This window comes from Muntiacus reevesi, chromosome 13 (assembly GCF_963930625.1).
Source record: "Muntiacus reevesi chromosome 13, mMunRee1.1, whole genome shotgun sequence".
Taxonomy (NCBI): Eukaryota; Metazoa; Chordata; class Mammalia; order Artiodactyla; family Cervidae; genus Muntiacus; species Muntiacus reevesi.
In genome coordinates, this window is record NC_089261.1 from 37,611,724 (window position 1) to 37,625,899 (window position 14,176).

Below are 14,176 nucleotides of genomic sequence, written 5' to 3' on the forward strand. Positions count from 1 at the left end.
TTGCAAAGAGTCGGACACGACTGAGCGACTGAACTGAATTGACTGAACTGAACTGAAAACAAAAAGTATAGCAGCACAGCTTATGATCCCTTAAGTTTTCTGTTAGTGTTAAAATAAAATGTATCTATCTTTGAAACTGAATTTGATCTTTTACAGTTTGTTGTACCAGAAAATAAGAAATTTTTGGCAGTGAACTTCAAATTCAAAATTACCTTCCTTAGTGATGATGACTTCATAAAGAATTTTGGATTCAGCCAGTAATGTATTAAAAAGATCATACATCATGACCAAGTGAGTTTTTCTTAGGGATGCAAGGATTCTTCACTATTTGCAAATCAATCAGTGTGATACACCATGTTAACAAATTGAAAGATAAAAACCATATGATTATCTCAGTAGATGCAGAGAAAGCCTTTGACAAAATTCAACACCCATTTATGATCAAAACTGTCCAGAACGCAGGCATAGAAGGTACGTACTTCAACATAAAAGCCATACAGCAAAACCACAGCAAACATTATCCTCAATGGCAAAAAATTGAAAGTATTTCCCGCAAAATCAGGAACTAGACAAGGGTGCCCACTCCCATCACTACTATTCAGCATAGTTTTGGAAATCCTAGCTGCAGCAATCAGAGAAGAAAAAGAAATCAAAGGAATCTAGATTGGAAAAGAAGTAAAACTGTCACTGTTTGCAGATGACATGATCCTCTACATAAAAAACCCTAAAGAAACCACCAAAAAATTACTAGAGCTAATCAATAAATATAGTAAAGTTTCAGGATGTAAAATTAATACACAGAATTCCTTTGCATTCCTATACACTAACAATGAGAAAACAGAAAGAGAAAGTAAGGAAATAACCCCATTCATCATTGCAACAAAAATAATAAAATGCTTAGGAATCAGTTTACCTAAAGAAGCAAAAAGCTGTATATAGAAAACTATAAAACACTGATGAAAGAAATCAAAGATGACGCAAATAGATGGAGAAATATACTATGTTCGTGGATTGGAAGAATCTATATAGTTAAAATGAGTATATTACCCAAAGCAATCTATACATTGAACTCAGTCCTTATTAACTGAGTTGAATCTGTAGATTGCTTTGGGTAATATACTGAAGCTATCAACGGTATTTTTTACAGAACTAGAGCAAATAACTTCACAATTTGTATGAAGACACAAAAAACCTCGAATAGTCAAAGCAATCTTGAGAAAGAAATATGGAACTGGAGGAATCAACCTGCTTGACTTCAGACTATACTACAAAGCTACAGTCATCAAGACAGTATGGTACTGGCACAGAGACAGAAATATAGATCAGTGGAACAAAATAGAAAGCCCAGAGGTAAATCCACACATCTATGGGCACCTTATCTTTGACAAAGTAGGCAAAGATATACAATGGAGAAAAAACAATTTCTTTAACAAGTGGTGCTGGGAAAACTGGTCAACCACCTGTAAGTAATGAAACTACAACACTTTCTAACACCATACACAAAAATAAACTTAAAATGGATTAAAGATATAAATGTAAGGCCAGAAACTGTAAAATTCTTAGAGGAAAACATAAGGAGAACACTTTCTGGCATAAATCACAGTAAGATCCTTTATGACCCACCTCCCAGAGTAATGGAAATGAAAATAAAAGGGACCTAATTAAAAACTTTTGCACAATGAATGAAATTATGAGCAAGGTGAAAAGACAGTCTTCAGAATGGGAGAAAATAATAACAAACGAAGTAACTGACAAAGAATTAATCTCAAAAATATACAAGCAGCTCATGCAGCTCAATACCAGAAAAATAAACAACCCAATCAAAAAATGGGCCAAAGAACTAAACCTGACCTTTCTCCAAAGAAGACATAAAGATGGCTAACAAACATATGAAAAGATGCTTAACATCACTCATTATCAGAGAAATGCAAATCAAAACCACAATGAGGTACCATCTCAAACCAGTCAGAATGGCTGCCATCAAATTATCTACAAACAATAAATGGTAAAGTGGGTGTGGAGAAAAGGGAACTTTCTTATACTGTTGGTGGGAATGCAAACTAGTACAGCCACAATGGAGAACAGTGTGGAGATTTCTTAAAAATTTTGAATTAGGACTGCCATATGACCCAGCAGTCCCAATGCTGGGCATACACGCTGAGGAAGCCAGAATTGAATTAGACACATGTACCCCAGTATTCATTGCAGCACTGTTTACAATAATAGTTAGGACATGGAGGCAACCTAGATGTCCATTGGCAGAAGCATGGATAAGGATTTTGTTGTACATATTCACAATGGACTATCCCTTAGCTATGAAAAAGAACACATTTGAGTCAGTGAATGATACTAGAGCTGTACTATACAGAGTGAAGAAGTCAGGAAGAGAAACACCAACACAGTATATTAACTGTATGGAATTCAGAAAGATGGTAACAATGACCCTCTTTGCAAGACAGCATAAGAGACACAGATGTAAAGAACAGACTTTTGGAATATGTGGGAGAAGGCGAGAGTGGGACAATTTGAGAGAATAGCATTGAAACATGTATGTTACATATGTAAAATAGATGACCAGTGCAAGTTTAATGCATGAAGCAGGGCACTCAAAGCTGGTGCTCTGGGACAGCCCAGAGGAATGGGGTAGGGAGAAAGGTGGCAGGGGGTTCAGGATGGGGAAATACATGTGTATCCGTGGCTGATTCATGTTGATGTATGGCAAAAACCACCACAATATTACAAAGTAATTAGCCTTCAATTAAAATAAATAAATTAGTTTTTTTAAAGTCACGCAAAAAAAAAGAATTTTGGATTCAGGTAACATATCAGTTCAGCTAGTGGCATTGCATTTTTAGGTCAGGCATCCAGATATAATTCTTCAGCATGTACTGTACAAAATCACATGTTTTCTAGAGGCCTTATAGAACTTTTCATTACTACTGTGACATGTTAGTAATACTTGAGTTATTCTATATTCTAACCCAGGTTTTCTTCTCAGTGCTAAATTCCTAGGTTTGATTTTCAAATTGGTTTGATTTTTTTTTTCTTTCCTTTTGCTTTTGGAGGAAAAAAGCACTCTTTCTTATCCACAGAGTTTTCTGTAGCCTACCTCTAGGTAGTAGTGGAAAGCTATAGGCCGTATTTTCACATTTTCAACGAAGTATTTATTGTCTGTTTGCTTGTACATGAGATTTTTAAAACAAGTTAATCTTTCTGTTATCAGTAGCAGCATATTGTATTCTCAGATCATGAAATGATCATAGTCTTGTTCTAGCACTGATATTCAAGTCATCTTTTTAGAGTCAGCTCTGTGGAGATCAGTAATCATTTCTCCAAGTTATCTAACTACTTTCCTTTAGTTAAAGCCAGATAATTAGAAGGCGGTATATATGCATTAAATATATTGCTTACTTAAAAAAAATGACTTCACTGGATTACTATTTTATGTTATGCTATTGACTTTTATGGAGAGTTGCTCTAAGAACAATAACAGTAAAACAGAGTTTGCGTGATAATAATTTAAAATAATAGTGACATCTGCAGTTTTCCTTCTTATTTTCATTAGGTCAATTCAGTTCAGTAACTCAGTCGTGCCAGACTCTTTGGATCCCATGGACTGCAGCACACCAGGCTTCTCTGTCCATCACCAACTCCTGGACCTGTTCAAACTCATGTCCATAGAGTTGGTGATGCCTTCCAACCATCTCATCCTCTGTCATCCCCTTCTAGTCCTGCCTCCCATCTTTCTCAGCCATGAGGGTCTTTTCTAATGAGTCAACCCTTCGCATCAGGTGGCCAAAGTATTAGAGCTTCAGCCTCAGCCTCAGTCCTTCCAATGAATATTCAGGACTGATTGCCTTTAGGATTGACTGTGTTTGATCTCCTTGCAGTCCAAGGGGCTCTTCAAGAGTCTTCTCCAACACCAAATTTCAAAAGCATCAGTTCTTTAGCACTCAGCCTTCTTTATGGTCCAACTTTCATATCCATACATGACTACTGGTAAAACCATAGCTTTGGCTAGATGGAACTTTGTCAGCAAAGGAACATCTCTGCTTTTTAATATGCTGTCTAGGTTTGTCATAGCTTTTCTTCCAAGGAGCAGGCATCTTTTAATTTCATGGTTGCAGTCACCATCTGTAGTGATTTTGGAGCCCAAGAAAAGAAAGTCTGTCAGTTTCCATTGTTTCCCCGTCAATTTGCCCTGAAGTATTAGGACCTAATGCCATGATCTTAGTTTTTTGAATGTTGAGTTTTAAGTCAGCTTTTTGACTCTCCTCTTTCACCTTCATCAAGAGGCTCTCTAGTTCCTATTTGCTAAAGTGGTGTCACCTGCATATGGAGGTTATTGATATTTCTCCCGGCAGTCTTGATTCTAGCCTGTGCTTCATCCAACCTGGCATTTCGCATGATGTACTCTGCATATACATTAAATAAGCAGGGTGACAATATACAGCCTTGATGTGTTCCTTTCCTAAGTTTGAAATAATTTGTTCATGTCCAATTCTAACTGTTGCTTCTTAACCTGCATACATATTTCTCAGGCGGCAGGTCAGGTGGTCTGGTATTCCCATCTCTCACAGTTTGTTGTGATCCACACAAAGGCTTTAGTGTAGTCGATGAAGCAGAAGTAGATGTTTTTTGGAATTCCTAGTTTTTTCTTTGATCCAATGGATGTTGGCAGTTCCACACTTGTCTAACTAGTCACCCTAAACTAAATGAAATTTGACATAAAGTTTTCTTATCCCTTCTTCACTCTCCCCTGCTCCAAACCCTCCCCGACAAAAATCCATTCTCCTAGTTATCTAAAGCTTGTTTTATTGGATGGGCTCTGATTGTTTTGTTGTTTACTTTGTTAATGTAGTCCCTTTTCAGTTAAAGTGTAGTTTGTATTATGAATGGGCAGATCTTGTTTTGTTCTGCAGTGCAGGAGTCTAAACATGGTCATACCAACTGAAACTGTGCAAAATGACCTTAATGATCAACAGGGAAAATTACAACTGTTTCATGACTTTTGAGAATTGGGCAAAATATTACGATCTCTCTACTCTTGGAGAAAATACCTCCAAGTTTATGTCACTGATAGTTGTGAGATGGATTTTGTAAATTTAAGTTTTATATTTCTGTTTTGTAGTCTCAATTTTGTGTTTCTGTTATATAGTCTAATCTGTGTCTAAAACAAGCTTGTTAAATTTGTTTGGTATTAATTTATTATTTCTTTATCCTTTAAAAAGTGAGAGCATTGTGTTTCAGTATTATTAATGTGTCATTGTCTTTATTCAAGTTATAGTTATTTCAAGCTACTTCATACTAAGTTGCTTCAGTTGTGTCCGACTCTGCGAACCCATGGACTGTAGCCTGCCAGGCTTCTCTGTCCATGACATTTTCCAGGCAAGAATACTTGAGTGGGTCACCATGCCCTTCTTCAGGGGATCTTCCTGACCCAGGGATCAAACCCATTTTTCTGAGTATGGTGTGTATCATTTCAAATTTTCCTTTGTGCATTTACATACATATGTGTACCATAGAAAGCACACAGTATTATTTAGTATGAGCGCATGTGTGTGCGCTAAGTTGTGGCCAACTTTTTTGCGATTCTGTGGACTATAGCCTGCCGGACTCCTCTGTCCATGAAATTATCCAGGCAAGAATGCTGGAGTGGGTCACTGTGCCCTACTCCAGGGGATCTTTCCGACCCGGAGATCAAGCCTGCATCTCTTATATCTCCTGCATTGGCAAGCAGGTTCTTTACCGCTAGCCCCATCTGGGAAGTAGAAATTAAGATAATTAAATTGTTGGTGAGGAGGTCTCTGTAGTATTTTTGGGGAATTAGCTTAAAAAAAGTTCTTTTGTGTAAACATGATTGCTTGGAGATTGTTTAAGTATCAGTGTACAAGCAATTGATACACTAAGTATAAATGACATTCAGTCATCAAAAGCACTGTCCCAAGCAAGTTTTCTTAATAATTTTGTTTCCAGATAGTTTATGCATTGCTTGGTTATTGGTAGATTTCAGTCAGATGTAGAAGTACCTTTAAATATTAAATAATTTTTTGTAATATATCACAATTATGCTTTTTGTGCATATCTGCCCCCTAATTAGCCTAATATAGGTTTATGGTAGGCATAATCTATTACTCTGAAATAATTTGAAAAGATTATTTTTAAAGATATGAGGAAGCTAGACAAAGAAGTAGCTGACAGTTTTCTTTGTGGGGGGAGGAGAATATTATAATTAGCCTTGTTAATGTTTATAAAATTTATTCATGCTGCATTTTATATTACTCAAAAAATCAGGCAGAAAGATAAAATGCCCTTTCATTTCTTAAGGATTTCTGTGTTGATGCTATCAGATAACCCACTGACTGGTAGTATCTTTGGAGCAGCTGGATTTTGTCCACCTGAACTTTTGAGTTATTCTTCCTATCGTTTTTTAATTCTTATCCTTGACTATTCTGCCCTGATCCCCACATGTTCTAAACTATGTACTTGTTACCATGTTATCTTGTTGCAGTATTTTTGAAGCACCTGTTGTAGAGGTATTTTAAAAAATACTAAAAACTTGTCTACCTTTCATCAGACATGTTTATGATTTGAAAGCCTGTTAATGCCCATGATTTTGTTCATTTGATTTGTTTTTATTTCCTCCCTTTCCCCACCAAGTTTTGGATTAGTTTATTTTGGTATTCTAGTTTATCTCCCCTGTTTTCTCAATAGTTCAGCTTCTTGGTTTTACCTTTTAAAAGATATTTGTTCTAGGATTTATAGTATACATATTTAATTTACAATCTACCTACAAATAATACTATACCACTTTATGTATAAGATTCTTAAAGCAGTTTGCATACCTTTGGATGGGGAACTTCGAAACCAAACTCTATTACCTTATGGCGAGCCCCCTCTCTGTGGAAAGTTCTCCATATCCCTCTTTGTCTCTGACATCTCATGCTAGGTGGCTGCCACCACTCAGCTCCGCACTGATGTTCCTCCGTGGGCCCCACTCCGACCCCCACCATCTCCTCCACCTAGGACTCGCAGACTCTACACTGTCTGCTCTCTGCCCCTTGTGGCATTGCTCTTCTTATCTGGTTATTCCCAACATGTTGCCCCAAAACCTGTTTTCTGATGATGAATTCTATCCCTTCCAGATATTTTATTTCTGCATTCTGGCTGTTTCCTTTTGGTAGCTTTTAGTTTTCTATTCTAGTTTGTTAACACCCTCCTTCCATTCTAAATGATCCGACATAGCTGTGATCTCATTGTTGTTCAGAATTATTCCTTGATTCCTTTACTTGGAAGAAATCTTTGTTTTCTTTTTGTTTGTCTTCATAGCATTCTCTATCTAGTTGTGATATTTTCTTCTCACTATAGTTTAATTTATAAGAATATAATTATTATTATATTTTAAGACTAAGATTATGTCAGTAATCTTTTAAACCATAAACTCACTGTAGGCACTTAATAAATGGGCCTTGAATGTAAAAATGAATGATTCAGTGTGTCTGTATTTCAACAAAGAATTTAAGGTGCTAAACGTTTGTTTCTGATCTTTCCTGCCTTTGATTTTGTGTGGATCTTTATTTTACTCACAGATGGAAAGTCGTCTTAGTAGCTTTGCATCTCTTTGTCATTTTATATGACTCAGTATATATAAAGTGCTTAGAAGAGTTCATGGCACATATGAAATGTTCAATAAATGTTAGCACTTATGTTTATGACTACAAAGTTTTTAATTTTAATCATTTTGGGTGAGTTTTTTTTAATGAGATACATTTCTGAGAGTTGTTACCTGAATATATTGAGCATCCTTCTTTCCTTTAGGAATTAAATTCTTGTGAACATCAGCAATATATAATTTAAATTTGTGTTAGTATTCTGTATTATTCTCTCTCACTTTCACATCTTGCTACTTCTAACAAATTAAGCTTATTTTATCTTTTTAAATAGTTTATGTGGTTCTCACCTCATTTCCATTCCACTGTTTTACCTTAAACCTGTGCCTCATCATTTCTTGCTAATATTTTAGGAATTTCATAACTGCTGTCTCTATTTATGGTTTCATATGTTTCTTCATGCCATCCTTTATATTGTGGCTGGAATCATCTTTCCATGATACCCCTATTATCAATTAACTCCCCTAAGACTCTTCCCATTGCTTGCAGGATAAAATTTACACTTGTTTTTGACATGGCTCTGCCTCCCACTTTAAGTAGCCTTAACTTTTGCTGCATTTTCTCTGCCCCCTAATCTCCACCTGTTCTGAACTCTTAGATCAGTTCAAACTCAAGTCATGTGTATAACTGAAAGGTCAGTGAACTCTTGAGTTAACACGGTAAGAGTTCTTCTGCAGTTAAAGTGTATATAATAGCATCTAATATAGCTCACCACAAACGTTTTGGATTTATTTCTGGGTCTTGATGGCAACCAAGTCCACTATTCTTGCCTAGAGAATCCTATGAACAGAGGAGTCTGGCAGACTACAGTCCATGGGGGTCTCACAGAGTAGGACATGACTGAAGTGACTTAGCACACTTGATGTATTTCATATTTTTGAGGGTGATAAGTCAACTATAGACTCACCTGAAATATTGCTTTTTCTGGGAGCATCCTTGACTCTTAAGTGGCTCCTTTTCTGTGTTTGAGTGGCAGCTAATCATGCTTCAGTCCTAATACTTGCCTTGCCATACTAGTAATTTTCTTTGTAATATGGTGTCTTAACTGAAGCTAAGTATTACCCATACCAATTTGTAGCATTAGTTGACATTCTGCTAGGAAATCTCCATGTGCTTCAGTCAGTCTGATTTTTATGTGAGTTGTGTAAATTGTTTAGGAAATACTCAAGTCAGTGTCTAGTTACCTAACCTAAATTATCAAGACCCATAATTTGAATGGGCTAGAACATGAATCTTGTTCAAAATAAGATGTGTGTGTGTGCACCTGCATGTGTGTGCAAGTGCACAAGCATGTGTAGAGAGAAAAGCACACATGCTGTATCTGGAGTTGTGTCAGGACAGGTATCAGTAGAAGCCAAATGCTGGAAAGAACAGTGAGATAAAGTTTGCAGAGCCGAGAAAGACATCTGGCATTTGTTGGACAAACTTTATACCAAATCTCAAGGGAATAATTGTGATTCTCAGGATAGTATTATCATTATTATTATTATTATTTAATACCATGGCTTCTTGTGATATGGTGATTCTATAGCATGAGAAAGTAGATAGATGTGTGATTAAAAAAGAAAGCCTACCATTTCATACTATATATTAATATAATATTTTAGGTACTTAAGAAAGAAAAGTCTTACTGTTCAGAAATGTTGAATGTTGAAAAAAAGTGCATCTCTGAGTCAGAGATAAGCAGTATAATCACTGGGAGTCCAGGTGCTTTTATGAGGATTCTTCTGTTGATGGCCAGTTAGTAAAAGTTGGTAGAATTTTATTACTGGAAGCCCACACCTTTCATTCTTCTTATCCCTTCTGAAACAGCTGAACACAGAAGAGAAAGGAGATTTATCATCATCTGGATGAAGTGCCTAGTAGCAGATATCTGAAGGGAGATATAGACAGAGGCTGAGTGAATAGACACTTTGGAGGGTAACAAGGGTCATTGTCATTGTCCCAGTGTGATACTTTGAGTGACAGTTAGCAGTGTTGGTGGTCCTAAGATTTTGTCTATAGAAATTATCTGCTTTGACTGGAAGAGTGGCTGAGAAGAGCTCATTTGGCCCTGCAGATCCGTAGAGTCAGTGTCTACATGGCCAAGTCAAATGAGAGCAAGGAGCTGGAGAGCAGCATTTATATTGGAAACACTCAGATGTCACTGATTACATGATTCCCATTCCTTTTTTCGGGAATTATCATAGAGTCATAAAAAGAATAGCCCTGAGATCTTGATTCTTGTTAGAGAGCCCTACTGATCTAGTACTAGATCTTCAGTGCCTAGCACCATGTTTGATACATAGTAAAAATATGGATGGATGTGTAGGTGGATGATGAATAAGATGTTTAACTATCATGTTTAGTCACAGACACTGTACACTGATGTGCAATTTTTAGAATACAGAATGGCTTTAATTTTTGAAGCATAAATAACACCCAGTAAAAATAAGCATGCAAGAGGAACTAATTTAATGAAAAGCAGATTTTTGTCTTTTTCCTCTTTTTATTTTATGTGTATATTTTCTCTTTTATTAGACATAATCATGTGACTAGATTTATAAAGATGCTGAACAGTTGTTTTCTTTTCATGCAGGGGCCTGAATTAATGAACAAGTATGTTGGTGAATCTGAAAGAGCAGTTAGAGAGGTAAGATTATGCCTTAAAGTGGAACTCTGCATAGGATAACCACAGTTCTGTCCTCTAGTTTCCATTTTGTATGGGGTTACAGGTTTACAGTTTCCAACTCTAAATTCTAGTGGTATATTTTTTTATTCAGGCAAATATTATTTTTAAATTAATTTTGGTTATCTACAATACATAGTCTTTGTTTTTGAACATCATAATATTTCTAGCCTCTAGTTTTAGCACATATATTTTTTAACAACTATCAGCATCCCATTAAAAAAAGAAGGATATGTTTATAGTTAACAACTAACACATGATGTTTAAATGAGACTTAAATCCTTTAAACCAGGTAGTCCTTTAAATCAGATAAGCTTATTAGTCTATGAAAATTTCAATGTACCCTCTTTATTTTATTTACTTTACCTTTGACTAGTGATTTATAAAATGCATCCCACTTCTCTCTCTTAAATTTTAAAGTTAGTGATGGCCTACTGATTACTTCATATTGCTGAAGCTGCACAATTGGGAAATTCATGCAAAGTCAAGGCACTGAAGTGGGGTAAACTATAGCAGTTTGACCATAAGTTTTGGTGTCCTAAACAAAGGCTGGCCTGCCTCACATGGGCATCATGTATCTTCCCAGATGCTGTTCAAGGGCAAAAATACATAAATAGCAGTGGAATGGATTATCTCCATTTATGAAATATGTGGATACCAACCAAGAGTATTAGAGATTGGAATACTTTTTTTGCATGTGAGAAAAAGTTTTAAGTTACTTTTTGTTTCTTTTTCTCCTTGAAATATAGATGATGGTGATCATATAAAATATTAACTGATAATGATAGCACCCTTCTTCATTAAAATATGAAAAAGGTGGTGCTTTTTAATACTAATGTTTTGGTAATTGTTCTGTATTTTTATGGTCATCATAATTGTGACCAGAAAATGGGGGCCTGGTCACACAAATTTGTGCCAGGTAACACAAATTTGAATTTCTTTCTGCCTGTACTGACTTTTTCTAGCCCTTTTCTTCATATTGCCTCTTGGCTGTCCAGCCAGTCTTTGATTTTGATAGCCTGATTGACTTCTGGTCTATGCAATCTATTCTCTTCCAAGTTTTAACTATGTTTTTCCATATAGTCTTCAGAGAAATGAGCAAGGCATGTGACTTTTAGGTTTATGGGTATTTTATATACTAAACTTTGATTTTACACATTATTATTTTTCTTTTAAACTTGTGTTTATGATAGATAATAATAACTATCATTTACTGAGCTGTTACCATGTTCCAGGCATTATCCTAAATGTGTTGCCATCTTTTTAAATTCAGTTCTTAAACTTTTGTGGCCGGCTTTTATCATAATCTCCATTTTAGAGATATGGAACTTGAAGTTTAGAGAAGTAAAGTTATCCACTGGAAATCACACAGTTACTAAGTGGCAGAGGTGGGATTTTAACTGAGATTTTCTGATTACTTAAGCCAAATTGTCTCCTGCACACCTCTAAGAATATGTATTGATGTCTTGTCTGTTTGCAAGTAAGCACCATGATAGAAGGTATTTTACATCCATTATGAAGTGTGAATACATCTGTTACAGGTTGTATACAAAGTTATTGAGCTAGTTGACTGGTACATAATTGATTTGGTTCTAACCGTTTTCAAACTAAAACTAGCGATGGAGTTTTCTGAAGTTTGCTGATCTTTAGCTAATGTGTCACTCTTTCCACCAGATCTTCCGGAAGGCAAGAGCTGTGGCTCCTTCCATTATTTTCTTTGATGAACTTGATGCCTTAGCAGTTGAAAGGGGCAGGTAAGAAATAACTAAGACTGCCACTAGTAACTGTATATTACCAACTACAGTGTAGAGGAACTAGCACTTTTTATACAGATTTTGTTTATTAATATTATTAATACATTTGGCTTAAAAGAAAACTTTCAACTCACATGGTTTTTTCTTACATACTTAAAATTATTTCATATTACTACTTTATTACTTCTGAGGTGAGATGGAACAAAAGGTCACAAATAGCTTAAATTCACCTTGATGCAAGGGAAGAATAAGAAGCCAGAGAAGTTTGCTGAATTAGGGTGATCTGCAAAATTTATGTGCCATCAGAGACATCTGTTTTTGGAGCCTAAAAAGGAACAGGATGGGAAACATTGTTAAATATGAACCAGATGGTAGGTAGAATATATAGTGGTATTCTCATAAAATGCCTTTGAAATATACTGGTATGAGAAACCAGACAAGATACTTGGTAGGAATAACCTGGTTTTGTAGGCATTTTGGCTCAGTAGGAATTGGCATATGTGTTAGAGATGTTAATAATTTGCAGCTTCTAGATATCATTTTCTCTAATTGTCTTCATCATATTGTGAGTCCTTCCTTAGTGACTCATTCAAATAAATTCTGTGTAGTTTCCTTTGCACAGAAAAATTTTGGTCAAGTTAGTTGACGCTTTGAAAACAAAGATAAGGCTGACTATGAAATGTAATGTTAATAGTCCAAATAGAGAATTTCAGTTGTACTTTAGCTATATTAAGTCTTAATCAGTTTGGTTTTTATAGCCATAAGAATCTCATAGAATGATATTCTGTTCTCAGCTGTTTTTTCCCTGTAATTGTATAATGAGCCAACATTGCCTTGAAAGTTATTGTTTTGTCTAGTTAAGAGTGCTGTTACCTGAAAACTAAAACAAACAAAATCTTGACACATATGTTTTTGTTCATTAGCCGTTTGAATTGGACACAGTTTCTAGAAATTGGAAAACACATCTGTTGATAGATAGCAAAGTATAAAATTCCCCAAATATTAAACCAGGTTTAGACTTTATTAAAGAAATAGAAAACATAGGAAAACAGGAAAATTTTTTAATTATATAAACTATTAATTTTCTCTATAATTTTATGCATTGCTTTCATTTTTTTTCTATGATAACATTTAGATCAAACTCATATGACTAATCCAAAAAAGATAGTGCTTAAGAAAACTTGCTTCTTATCATGATTTATATTTCTACACATAAGATATTTAGCAAATTGAGCCATGAATTTTAATATATGCTACTCCATACTATCCAGGGTGTTAATTCAATTATTTTGACTATTTGAGTTTACTCAAATTAGCCATGAAACTGAGAGTTGCAACCTGCACATTGTAAATAGAATATAGACATACCATTTGCTTAGCTTTAGAAATATTTGTGCTTTCAGAAAGAGAGATTTCTGCTTATAAAAGTGTCTTATTTCATGCTTACAGAAGTGTCTACTTATAACCATGATTGTCTCCTTTTCTCTGCCCCATTTAAGTGTCTGTGGGACTTGAAAAATAAGTCAGCCTGTTATTTACTTCTCATTTTCTGTATGCCCATTTAATTATGGGTGTTCTGGATAAGATTTTTTTGTCTGATTTCGTTTTGTGAGTTGGAGGAAGTGTTGTAAGATTCCCTTTGTGAAGTGCTTTAATGATCTCTGTAATATTTCGGAAAATTGAAAATGCTGTTGAAGTAGCATGGCTCTTTGGAAGATGGATAATATGGTAGGGAGAACAGGCACTGAGGTAGGGAAGAGATTTGAATTATCCTGAGCTAATGAGTTGGACTGTGAAGAAAGCTGAGCACCAAAAAATTGATGCTTTTGAACTGTGGTGTAGAAGACTCTTGAGAGTTCCTTGGACTGCAAGGAGATCCAACCAGTCCATCCTAAAGGTGATCAGTCCTGGGTGTTCATTGGAAGGACTGATGCTGAAGCTGAAACTCCAATACTTTGGCCACCTCATGTGAAGAGTTGACTCATTGGAAAAGACCCTGATGCTGGGAGGGATTGGGGGCAGGAGGAGAAGGGGACGACAGAGGGTGAGATGGCTGGATGGCATCACCGACTCGATGGACATGA

At 35.7% G+C, this 14,176-nt stretch overlaps 1 protein-coding gene across 5 annotated transcripts in view; it reads left to right on the forward strand.

The window, feature by feature from the left end:
• The window catches only part of AFG2A (AFG2 AAA ATPase homolog A), a 330,482-nt gene that overhangs the window by 100,136 nt on the left and 216,170 nt on the right, over window positions 1-14,176 (forward strand). For all 5 annotated transcript variants that reach the window (XM_065905059.1, XM_065905061.1, XM_065905062.1 and 2 more), the window contains exons 12-13: window positions 10,249-10,302; window positions 12,013-12,092. In XM_065905059.1, the coding sequence (XP_065761131.1) occupies window positions 10,249-10,302; window positions 12,013-12,092 (134 nt within the window). The remainder of the gene's footprint in view (window positions 1-10,248; window positions 10,303-12,012; window positions 12,093-14,176) is intronic.